This window comes from Alligator mississippiensis, chromosome 1, assembly GCF_030867095.1.
Source record: "Alligator mississippiensis isolate rAllMis1 chromosome 1, rAllMis1, whole genome shotgun sequence".
Classification (NCBI taxonomy): Eukaryota; Metazoa; Chordata; order Crocodylia; family Alligatoridae; genus Alligator; species Alligator mississippiensis.
Window position 1 is genome coordinate 172,523,624 of NC_081824.1, and position 12,737 is coordinate 172,536,360.

The 12,737-nt window shown below is 42.8% G+C and overlaps 1 protein-coding gene across 3 annotated transcripts in view; it reads right to left on the reverse strand.

Annotated features, from left to right (window-relative positions):
- Window positions 1–12,737, reverse strand: part of KIF6 (kinesin family member 6) — a 436,353-nt gene that overhangs the window by 212,037 nt on the left and 211,579 nt on the right. For all 3 annotated transcript variants that reach the window (XM_019483065.2, XM_059717038.1, XM_059717041.1), the window contains exons 11-13: window positions 7,649–7,754; window positions 6,740–6,875; window positions 4,018–4,230 (exon numbers count right to left, since the gene is read on the reverse strand). In XM_019483065.2, coding sequence (XP_019338610.1) covers window positions 4,018–4,230; window positions 6,740–6,875; window positions 7,649–7,754 — 455 coding nt within the window. The remainder of the gene's footprint in view (window positions 1–4,017; window positions 4,231–6,739; window positions 6,876–7,648; window positions 7,755–12,737) is intronic.

Consider the following 12,737-nt stretch of genomic DNA (forward strand, 5'->3'; position numbering starts at 1 on the left):
CCCATGCTACATTAAGCCAACAGACTGATGCCATGCACTGGATCTAGCCCAGGAACCAACCCTGTACCCCTAATATGGCTCACAGCCGATCATTCCCCAAACAACGAGCCCTCCGCTCGCATTCCCGCTTTTCCTGCTTCCACTCGACCTCAGCCCCTTCCGACACGGGGAAACATAAAATACCCTTCTCTAGTCAAAGAAAAAGACTTAACGAATCCTAAGAAAACCACCACACCACTACTGGGCTTCCTTGCGGAGCACAGATAGCCCTTCCACACATCAATTCGCTGACAGGGCCTTCTCTAGGTGACCCAGCTTCGTGGCTCAGCTCCCCCTGCCCAGGTTAGAGCCATTCTCCCTCCAACTTCCCGCTATTGTGACCCTCTCTCTGGGTCCTCTCAATATTGCTGACCCCTCTCTGAGACCTCCAGTGTAGTTGCCCTCTCTCTGGGTCTTTGAGATGTGTCTGCCCTCTCTCTGGGTCTTCCCCTCGCAGCTGCCCTCTCTCTGGGTCTTCCCAGCGCCGTTCTTCTCCCCGCACCCTGAGTCCTCTTACCGACTCGCCTCCTGCCTTGCCTGTCGCTGGGACTCCTATTCCAGGCGCTGGCTCGCTGCCTGGGTCGTCTGCTCTTTCACAGCTGGTGACTGTCGATTCTCCTGGCGTCCCACGCCCCCGGGTGACTCCACCGGTCGGGCTCTCCCTTGGCTTCCATGCACTACCCCGCCCCTCCCCCCCCCAACCACTGGCCCTCTGATTTCCGTTGGCTGGTGATTGGGGCTGACGTCATCCACAGGCCGCAGCTGAATAAAGGTGCGGCTAATAATTCGCGCGGGCTTCCCCCATTGTCTTTGCTTTTCCTTGAGTCCTGCTGTAAGTAATTTTTCTTTACTTTCGTTTTTCTTGCTCCACCCCCCACTCCTGGCCCTAGGGTTCCCCTCGTGGGTTTGGGAGTCTCTCCGGTTTGCCTCTCCCTGTGACAATATACATACATACATACATACATACACATATACATACATACATACATATATATGATAGATATGCATTCCCTTCCCTTCCCCAATTATTTCTGGCTTTTCTTTCTCTCCCTCTCTATTCCCTATAGATAAGCATAAGCGAGCTCAGACTTAGGATAAGCTTTAACATTTTAATTTTGGTAGCAAGTTTTTGGTTTTGGATATCCACTGTTTTATACTGTATTATTATTAGGTTTGTATTGATTCTTACTGTTGTATATTGTATTATCATCATTTTCATATTGATTTTATTGTTTCATACGGATATTGTATGGTTTAGGTCTATGTTTGTAAGTGAACCAAAGTAATGTCAAGTTTCTACTTTGTATGTCAAGTCTCCATCTTGCGTCCTCTGCCCGGGTATCCCCCGTGTTGCAACTGTATGAGTCACGTATCCCTCCCATGTAAATTGGTTCCTGGATGAATGAGAGTGACTGGGAATGACTGAAATACAATGGTAGCAGGCCTCTACTGAATGGCCTGTAATGACTGGGCCATCACCTTGCACTGATTCATCCAGGAACCACGGATCTCACCCAGGAACAGAGACAAGAACCCAACATTTGAAAGACAAAAGACCCTGCAGAACCAGCAACTCTACCATTGTACCCCAACATTACAGACACCCCAAAGTGCACATCCCTGCATGGAGCACACATGGTCAGGACGCCAGGGGCTGACCCTTGCCTGGGCATGCCTCCTGTCACTAGGGTCACACAAGGTCTGCCCCTATAAAAAGGGGCAATGAAGACAGACCCAGTGGGACCAGCACCATGCCACACCACCTATCCACCCAGAGGCCCTGCCAGCGACCCCCCTCTGGACAACACCTACTCAACAAGGACCCCTTTCCAGCCTGGATAGGTAGCTATCATCCCCTACCCCCTCTTCAACCAAGGACTTGGACTCTGCTTCTCTTCCCCACCTGGACTCCAGCCCTTCCACTGAGTCTCTTTCTCCTGCTGCCATTATGAGAGAGAGAGAGAGAGAAAGAGAGAGAGAGAGAGAGAGTGCATGTGTGAACCAATAACTTCATGGGGCTGTGTAGTGTGTTGTCTGTGTGACACAACTGTTATGTGGACCCCTAAGTTGGGTTTTGCTTTACTATGGTTTGGCCTTGCTCCAATCTCTGCGCCTCACCCCTCTAACTTCTGTCTCATTTCTCCCTCTCCTGCTTCTGGTTCACTGCCACCTCTAACACCTGTCCTGAGTTCCTCTCTGCCTCCAAACTCCCTGTTTCTTTGCCACTGTCTTATCCCCACTGCTTTGTCCTTTTCCCCTGAGCAACCAGGTTTCTCCCTCAGTTTCTTTCCTGGCTGTCTCCTCCTTGCCACCACTTATCTGCCCTCCCCACCCAATACCTCAACTATCTGTCTCAGTTTCCAGCCCCAATCTACCTTAAGTAAACCTAAACCTCAGTTCCTCAGCCAGCTTCTCTATAGTCCGCTGGTTCTAATCCCAGTTCTGCCAACTTTCACTCCCTACATTTTAACTTCCTCTCTCTCACCTGAACCTTCCCTCAACTATTCCAGGTACTCCAAGCACACACATACACACTGTCCCATCCAAGTTGGGAACTTACCTGTGTGTATGTGTAGGTGGGTTGTATGTGTGTGAACTGTGAGTGTGTGTGTGTGTGCTTGAATTGGTGATAGGTATGCATGTGCCTAGGCTGGTTTGGATGTGTATGTGCCTGAGCTGGTAGTGTGTGTACGTATGCACCTAATTGATTTGTGTGTTTGTATATGTGCAATTGTGTCACACCCTCCTGTCTAACAGCGCAATATTGAGAGTCTGAGAGTTGGCCTGACCCCACAGGGCTACAAGTTTATTTGACTGTTTTAGCTTTAATAAAAACCATTACAATAAAAACTATTACAATGTTTTATGAAAAATGTTGAGTAAAGCCAAGGGTTGCCCTGTATTATGTGGAACACCACAGATGCTTACTCTAAAAACTAAGAATAAATGTTAATATCCTTAAAGGTTAAGGCCTTCAGCTGAGATTTGTGTGTGGATATGTGATACTGCTGGAAGCAGAACTAAACTTTTTTATCAACTGAAGAAAAATTACTCTTATACTGAAGGAAAAAACAAGAAAGAATTTGAAACTTACTGGTTGTCTCATAAAAGAATTCATGCAACTAATGATGCTTGGATTGATTTCCATCAATATGAATGGTTTTGCCTTTTCCTTTTAAAATCTAGCACTTAAGAAGGATGTTGTTTCCTCGATTATATAATGAATAGCATCCTCAGCCAGAGGTGTGATGAACAGCTTCTGCATCTTGACCCCAGCAGCAGCTGCAGTGGCCACGCAGGCAGTGGTGACAGCAGCTACTATTCTTGCACTCCCTCATAATCAGCATCCAAGGCTACTGCCTCTGTCACAAACTCCTACTGTCCTTAACAGCGTTCCTGAGCATATTATTGCTTAAAAATCTTGAGAGAGAATGCCATTGTCTTTTTATACATAGTAGGTTCTTTAACACATGATTCATGACTGTTATTGAAAACTACCTGTGCATTGCTATTGACAAAAGGTGGATCCAGGGGGGTGCAGTCGTGCGAATGCACCCCCTTCCACTGCTGCTGCCATCCCCAGCTGACCTGGGAGCAGGGGTGCCCCAGAGCAGCTCCCGCTCTGATGCTGACAGGCCACAGCTCTGTACAGGGTACTGTGGAGACAGCAGCAGCGACAAGAGGGTTTTGTCTTTTTGTACCTGCTGCTCCCCAAATGTGATCTCCAGTGGCCAGGAGCAGGTGGTGGAAGCAGTAACCTACCCCCTGCTCCTGCCATTATCTCCAGTTGATGCAGGCAGCTGGGAGCGGGGCGGGGGGAGGAGGGGGAGGTGGTGAAGTCGGTGAGTTCTCCCTGCCTTTCTCCAGCTGTGGACTGCAGCAGCAGCTGCATGGGGATCTTGGCTTGGCTAGGGACAGCAGTAGTAAAGGTCACAATGAGAAAACTAGATACTTGTATGAAAAATTAATTTCACTAACCTGTTCGCCTGAGAAGAAAAGAAGCTCTGTGTACTGAAGGACTGAAATGTTTTGCCTCTTTTACATTATCACAGGTAGATGTTCTCTCACCTCCCTCCAAGCTTACAGAAGGAGAACTCTCCAGGGTTGTATGATCACTAGAGCCAATGCTGAGCTGAAAGAGGGAATCTTGTGCTTTCTTTTTTTCTTTCTTTAACATGTGTACTAGAATATCTGCAGGGCATTTTAAGGAAATTACCTAGTATTGTCTTTCTGAAAACAATATTAATCTTTTGCTGTCAAACCCTTGCTCATGCAAGTAGCCCTGTTGAATCTAATAGAATATCTAATATCTAACTATTTAGATATGCAAAATTTATTCAAGTGAATATAAATTTGTAAAGTCGGTAGCATATTTTGTAAGTATATGTATTTGTACTAATGTTCCCAATAGTCAATTCATTTTCTTGTGAGCATAAGTAAAATCACTTACTGGCCACAGCCATTTATCCTACTCAATCGATGCTTTGATAAATATAGTAAATATTTTAAAGCCCCGCTGAAAAGTTGAAATGTTAAAATCTAATTTTTCTTTCCAAATAGGTGACATTCTATCTAGTTTTATTATTCCACAACACTGAAACATTATGTTATGGCTTACAAGATTCATACCAAGCTTAAACTGCAGGTTGGAAATCTGAAATTTCAGAGGTGGATTGACAAGCACAGAATAAAAGAAAGGCCTAGAAAGACACAAATCATGGATTTAAATAAACACCTGCCACTTATACTACATAGTCATTAGAAAGATTTTTGGTATCAAATATTTTAAATAAGGAGCATAAAGGTTTTTCAATGAAATTCAGCTAACATTTAGCAAAAATCAGTCAGGTAGTTTGAATCCATATGTGATACATTAAGATTAAAATGAAGAGTGTCAAAAAGTATCAGGTAAATGCATGCTAAAAAATTGGGCAATATCTGAGGAATATTATCAAGTTGACATGGTATAAAAATGATTTTCCTTAAGAAGTTATTCTTATCATAGCTCCTAGAAACTATCAAAGTACTTGGGAACTCTCATAAGTAAATGACAGAACAACTAGTTCCAATACCTTCATCCCAGCAATCACAGCGTTCATTTTAGTTGTAAATTGTACAATTGTTTAGGTTGAAATATCCACTTATTGTGCCTAGTAAATAAGTTCTGAGTTTAACTTGGTACCTTAGGCTGTTTGCAGCTATTTAAAAAAACAACAAAAACCATGCTTTACTTTAAATTTCATGTGCCCCCATGCCAAGCCCAGCACATGCCCAGAAGAGGCATCATGCTCGTTGGACCCAGTTAGCCAAACATCTATATAGATCACATGCTTTAGTGGGGCTTTTTTTGGTACTTTTATCTAATAGCTCACTGAATCAGATTTAGATAAAAGCGTTAAAAAGTCCCACTGAAGCGTCCAGTCTATACACACAGTATGGAGCTGGGTCAAAGTAACGCACTGCTTCTTCTGGCAAAGCATATATATATATATTTTAATGTCTGCATGCAGCTTTAAATATTAAATCTATGGAGCTCTGATTAAAACGGACTATTGCAACAAATATGTCCTCCCTGTATTTATACAAACAAAGCCATGTGTGTACATCTGGCGCAAGTGTATGTGACTATTTGGCAAGTGTTTTGTTGCTGCTTCACTATTTTTTTTTTTAAACTAATGTAATGATTTATATCAGGAAGCAACACTTCTGGTAGATCCAGAGGTTAAAAGCTAAAAGGTGTTCTAAGCCAAGTTTATAGCCAAATTAACTCGCTAATTTTCTTTACAATGACCATCTTGTCTCTGGTGTTGGATGCAGCAGGAGCTAAGAAGTGTTCCTACCATTTAACTTCATCACTATAAAGCATCAGTTAGAAGCAGAACCCTCTCACATTTAAAATAGCAAACTTATGTGGAACTGTCGAACACAAAGAATGCAGTTAATTTTGTTTTTTAATAAAGATGAATTCTAAAGCATCTCTGCTCTCCATAAATTGACATATTATTTGCCAATTTTCTTCCATTATTCAAGTTTTGCCTACAGATCAGCCACTAACTCAGAGACATGGTAATGCTGTGGTTTGCCTGCAATTTTGTCAACCAGCTAAAAATAAATGCCCTTTCTACATCTTGCTAGGCTCCAGCTACTCAAATTTTTCCCGTGAGTCAGTAAAATGGACAAAGCACATCTAAGTAGTTTATTTTTTTAAATAAGCACATAGAATAAAGCTCCAGCTTTAATTTAAATTTTAAAGTTGGATGTAAAGAACACAAGTTTTACATTTATTCTAAAGGCAGAGTCCAGTAGTCCCCAAAGCAGCATTTCATTTGGCTAAAAATAACACTTACAGGAAATTCTATTCTTTGTAAGGTAATAAATTGTTCTTTATATAGTATCACAGTTTTCCATTCTAGACACATATTTTCATTTGCTTGTGGAGAAGTTTTTAGACCCACATGTTTGGATCTGGGTCAGAACCTCCTAATGCTCAGGCACAATTAGATCCAGCATTTTGACTTGGTCCAGAACTGAAACAGGACATAGTCCAAAGTTGGGACCCTGCTAAACAGAGAGAGAAAACTGAAAACTTGCGTAGTATATTGACATGGGAAGGAAGAACAATCCCACTTCATATACACTCACACCTCAGATTGTAACCAGATCAATTTAAGTGTAAATACTTTCTTTTCATGAAGGATACTAATTTCACTGTCTCTTTGCTGAAGAATTTCTCTCAGTTTCTTCAATTCTTCTTTCCCCACTGAAATAGTCTTGTCTCCAGTGATGTCAGGTGCAAGAAGATTTTTATCAGGAATCTTTGCATGACTCATCAGTTGCTATGAAATAAAAAAGGATATTCTTTTTATATTATTCTTACTCTGTTCATTTCCCCTATCGCTGTGTGACCATCTACTTAGGCTAACAGGCTTGAAAGTCCTTTTAGGGATCTCTGAAAAGGAAAATCCTTTCAGTGGCTGACTGTAAATCAGTGGGAGCAGCTACATGAGATGCTAATTGCACAGTAGCCTAATAACACTGCGAAGCGGCGTCCCAGGCAAAAAGCCATGCTAATACGCTACTGCAAAACTGACATAGAATTGTCTAGCCTAAGAGACATGCTATCTGGGGACAGAGGGCAATCATACAGACACCCATGTTCAAAGGTAAGTCCTAAAAAGTTTCCAAAATAAGAGGTACAAACAGTTTATCCTGGGATATTGCAAAATATGTTTATAGAGTTATCCTGGGACTGCATCATTGAATCAATGGCAGAAAAGTGGCAGTGCAATCAGCTGTTCACTAAACCCGGATTAGAAGGATGATGCATGTACAATCCAATCCCAGGATATTTCTGTTTCAGGATAAGCACAGCTACAACTTGTCCAGGGACAAATACAACATCTGTTCCTAGCCTAACTGTATATTTCATCTATTTCTCAAATCTATTCCAGTCTGCCATGAATTTCTCACACCTGCTGAGCCCCTACATACACTTCTCTGTTTTCCAAAACTTTGTCACTGGTTTCCAGTTCTTTCCTCCTCTGTCCTCTAATGCTTTCAGTTCATTTGTGGGGCTTTCCACACATCCTTACACAGGTAGAGAACATACCTTTACATGATTAAAACAATATTTGATCTTGCGCATATCAGGTCCAACGTCCAGTGTACTCTCACGATCAGTATCTTCAAGAAACCTTTTGATTAGCTCATCCAATCTGTAGGAAAATAGAAGAGAAAACACTGTAAAGTCCTCAAGAGAAAGTACACAACAGTAAGTTAGTGACTCAAGCTGGCCCAGTGTCAAATTCTGAGATGCCAAATGTGCTGCTTTTCTCAACAGACTATTGCTTTAGGTCCATTCTATTGCAATCTACCTCTGTTTTTGTTGCCAGATTTTAGGTTTAATGTAGGAAGGACTACAAAGGAATCTGGTTATTGATCTTATATACTAATAAACCGTCTGGAACTAAAACACATTAAAGAGAATCTTATGTTTTCCGGTATCTCTCATAATTTAAATTATTCATAAGTAGTTTCCTCATGCTTTCATATGATATAATTCTATGACTGATGCTTCAGATAGTTTGTGCCAGGATTTTTTCGTATATGCGTGGAAATGGAAAATTGAATTCCTTTTTACATGGAGGATATTGACAGACATGTGAACTTCACTTTCTCCAGTAAAATACTCCAGTAGATCATCAGGTAGGGAAATATATTTTTGTATCTCAACTACTCTATATATACCTTGGACCCAATGCTCATTTCTGATTGCTGAAATTATTACAATTTTTATTTATTGATAGGGGCCAAGTAAGAAAAAAAATCTTAATTCTATTGAAATCAAGCCCATTGTGAACATGAAAAACAGAAATGATAGTACTTTTTTTATAACCAAATGATGGCCTGGGATGGAGAAAACCTGCCCAGGGCAATGAAACTGTAAAGTTCATCTCACTGAATATCAATAATCTAATTCTATCAGCAAACAGTGTTTACAATCTGGTAGTTGGACAGTGTTTAGACACATATCTGGATGTCTCATTTTAGGAAGAATGAAGAGCAGGATGAGTGCTTGCTTGGAAACCCAGTGCTTTCCTAGACTGACCTTCACAAAATAGTAAAGCAGTCACAGGCTAGAAATAGACATCACCAAAACAAGTGGATCAGCTATGCTGGGATGTGTCCCAGCACAGCAGATCCATTTGTTCCAAGAAGAAGGATTTCTGGAAAGAGCTAGGATCCACCTGATGAAGAGAGGGAAGAGCATCCTCGCAGACAGATTCGTTAACCTAGTGAGGAGGGCTTTAAAATAGGTTAACCCGGGAGATGGAGACCAGAGGCCTGAGGTAAGTGGGGAAGCAGGACACCTGGGGGAAGAGCAAGCAGGAGGGAGGAACAGGGGAGGTGCTCTCATACTTCCTGAGAAATCAGGGCAATCGACTAGTTACCTCAGGTGCCTGTACACAAATGCTTGGAGCTTGGGAAACAAGCAGGAAGAACTGGAAGTCCTTGCACAGTAACAGAACTATGACGTGATTGGAATAAGAGACTTGGTGGGATAGTTCGCATGACTGGAGCACTGTCATGGAGGGGTACAAATTGTTCAGGAAGGACAGGCAGGGGAGAAGAGGAGGAAGAGTTGCACTGTATGTAAAAGAGCCATATGATTGCTCAGAGCTCCAGTATGAAACTGGAGACAGGCCAGTTGAGAGTCTCTGGGTTAAGATTAGAGAGGAGAGCAACAAGGCTAATGTCATGGTGAGAGTCTGCTATAGACCATCAGACTAGGAGGAAGTGATGGATGAGGCTTTCTTCAAACAGCTAGTGGAAATTTCCTGATCACAGGCCTGTTCTCATGGGGGATTTCAATCACCTTGACATCTGCTGGGAGGGCAATACAGCAGTGCACAGGCAATCCAGGAAGTTTTCGGAGAGCATTGGGGACAACTTCCTGGTGCAAGTGCTAGAGCAGCCAACCAGGGGCTGTGCTCTTCTTGACCTGCTGCTCACAAACAGGGATGAACTGGTGGGGAATGTAGTAGTGGATGGCAACTTGGGCAGCAGTGACAATGAGATAATTGAGTTCAGGATCCTGAGGAAAGGAAGGATGGAGAGCAGCAGAGTAAGGACCCTGGACTTCAGAAAAGCAGACTTCAACTCATTCAGGGAACTCATGGGCAGGATCCCCTGGGAAGCCAATCTGAGGGAGAGAAGAGTGCAGGAGAGCTGGCTGTACTTCAGAGAAGCCTTACTTAGAGTGCAGGAACAAACCATCCTGATGCGCAGGAAGACTAGCAAGTATGGCAGAAGACCAGCTTGGCTTCTCAGAGAACTCTTTAGTAAACTAAATTATAGATAGAAACCTTATAAAAAGTGGAAACTTGGATAAATAAATAGGGAGGAGTATATGAGCATTGCTTGGGCATGCAGGGATAAAGTCAGGAAGGCCAAAGTGCAGTTGGAGTTGCAGTCAGCAATGGGCATGAACAGCAACAAGAAGAGTTTCTACAAGTATGTTGGTAGCAAAAGAAAGATCAGAGGTGTGGGTCCCTTATTGAATAAGGGAGGCAAACTTATGACAGAGGATCCAGAAAAGGCTGAAGTGCTCAGTGCCTACTTTACCTCAGTCTTCACAGGCAACATCAGCTCCAAGACTACTGCACCAGGCAACACAGTTTGGGGAGGAGGTGAGCAGCTCTCAGTGCTGAAAGAACAGGTTAGGGACTATCTAGAAAAGCTGGAGGTGTACAAGTTCCTGGGGCCAGACAAGATGCACAGGGTGCTGAGGGAGTTGTCTTATGAGATTGCAGAGCCAATGTATCATCTTTGAAAATTCAGGGTAATCAGGATAGGTCCCGGATGATTGGAAAAGGGCAAACATAGTGCCTATATTAGCAAGGGAAAAAGGAGGATCTAGGGAACTACAGACCAGTCAGCCTCACCTTAGTCCCTGGAAAAATCATGGAACAGATCCTCAAGGAATTCATTTCTAAGCGCTTGGAAGAGAAGAGGGTGATTAGGAACAGTCAGCATGGATTCACCAAGTCATGCCTGACCAGCCTGATTGCCTTCTATGATGATGTGACTGCCTCTGTGGATGCAGGGAGACCAGAGGATATGATATACCTTGATTTTAGCAAGGCTTTTGATATGGTCTCCCACAACATTCTCCCAGGCAAGCTAAGGAAGCGTGGGCTGGATGAATGGACTGTAAGGTGGATAGAAAACTGGCTGGAGCATCGGGCTCAGAGAGCAGTAATCAATGGCTTGATGTCTAGTTGACAGCCGGTATCAAGTGAAGTGCCACACGAGTTGGTCCTGGGGCTGGTTTTGTTAAATATCTTCATCAATGACCTGGAAAATGGCACAGAATGCACCCTCAGCAGAGGTCAACAACAATGGTGAGGGGGCTGGGGGACATGCCTTATGAGGAAAGACTGAGGGAACCAGGCTTATTTAGTCTAGAGGAGACTGAGAGGGGACTTACTAGCAGCCTTCAACTACCCGAAGGGGTTTTGAAAGAAGATAGATCTAGACTGTTGTCAGTGGTGGCAGATGACAGAAAAGGAGCAACAGTCTCAAGTTGCAGCAAGGGAAGTTTAGGTTAGATATTAGGAAGAATTTACTCACTAGAAGGGTAGTAAAACACTGGAACAGGTTACCCAGAGAGATGGTGGAAGCTTCATCCTTGGAGGTTTTTAAGACCCAGCTTGACCAAGATTTGACTGGGATGATCTAGTTGGGGATGGTCTAGATGATCTCCTGAGGTCCCTTCCAACCTTCATTTTCTATGCTTCTATTTCTCTGGGCAAAACACATCACCCATTGTCTCACCTATTCATGCTGTGGAACAAGGGGCCACATGTACTCCTGGTGTTTGAGGGGCCCAATCCTGCATAGGACTGGGCCCCTGAAGCTCCCAAAGAATCTGCCCAGCTTTCCCTGCTTACCGAGATGCATCCCAAGGGAATTTCTGGGTTGTGTCTCTGTAAGCAGGGAAAGCTAGGGTTTCCTGTTTGCAAAGATATGTTCCATGATTTTCTGAGGGGCTTTTCAGCAAATGGGAAACCCTCGCTTTTTCTACTTAGAGAGATGCACTCTGAGATTTCCTCTATCATGGGGCTTGAGGGGCCCCATCTTGCGCAGGACGCCTGCTGCAATAAAGTTGTACATATTAATACCACCTTTGTTGTGGGCACATATTTTGGTCATCTGTGGTGCAACAAATGACATGAACATCTGGTTACTTGGTCTTTGTGCCAACATAAACAGTTTTATGACAGCACAAAGACAACAGAAGGTGATGTCTCTTTCCATCCCTTGTTTCCTGATGATGAAGAATGAATGCCCTTTGAAGGTTGCAGATTCACCACAAATTAATGGAATAGGTTTGGCGTTAGTTTCAGTAGATAAATCCTAGGAAGTCTGGAGGGTGTGGGTTGGATATGGAAATTGGAAAGATATAACAAAAATCTACTACCACCCAGGTCCATCTTTTTATGACTTTTCTATCGCAGCAAGTTTCCAGGGGATCTTTAGAAACACGCAACATACTACAAAAACCACTGCTGTCTGCCTACCATGACCCAGGTTAGTTTTAGCTGTTTTTTGCTTTCCTATTTCTTTTATCAGAGGAGAACATACGAGCCAAATACTTTGTCTATATCATTCATTATGTACTTGGTCACTGACATAAACCACTTGGCAACAGATTTCCAAAAATTCAAGAACAGTACTATTCTTGCATTCTTAATTTTCAACCCCTGAATATTACCATAACCTATAGTCTCAACAAATTCAGTCAAGAGCTTCTTTTTCTTGTCAGTTTATGCATGTCTAAAATGTTTCTAATTCCTATGATCTTCCATGAAATTAAGCACTCATATTCATGGAATTAGAATCTGTACCCTGTAAAGGAACCATTTATTGCTAACAGATACATGCAGAGGCATACTAAGGCACACACATAGATTTCTTTAAACCAAAATTGGGGCAAAATTCTGACAGTCTTCTCTACAAGGTATACTTACTGGAGTCACTATGCCTTATACATGCAAACAGGTTAAGGATAAGGCATTTCAAAAATTAAATGAGTTTTAAAAGTGTTCCTGGCATTACAAACATTTGTTTCATAGGCTACAGAAGAAAAGAGATGTAAGCCTTCTGCGGGGCACTGGTCAGCAGCAGTAAGGGCT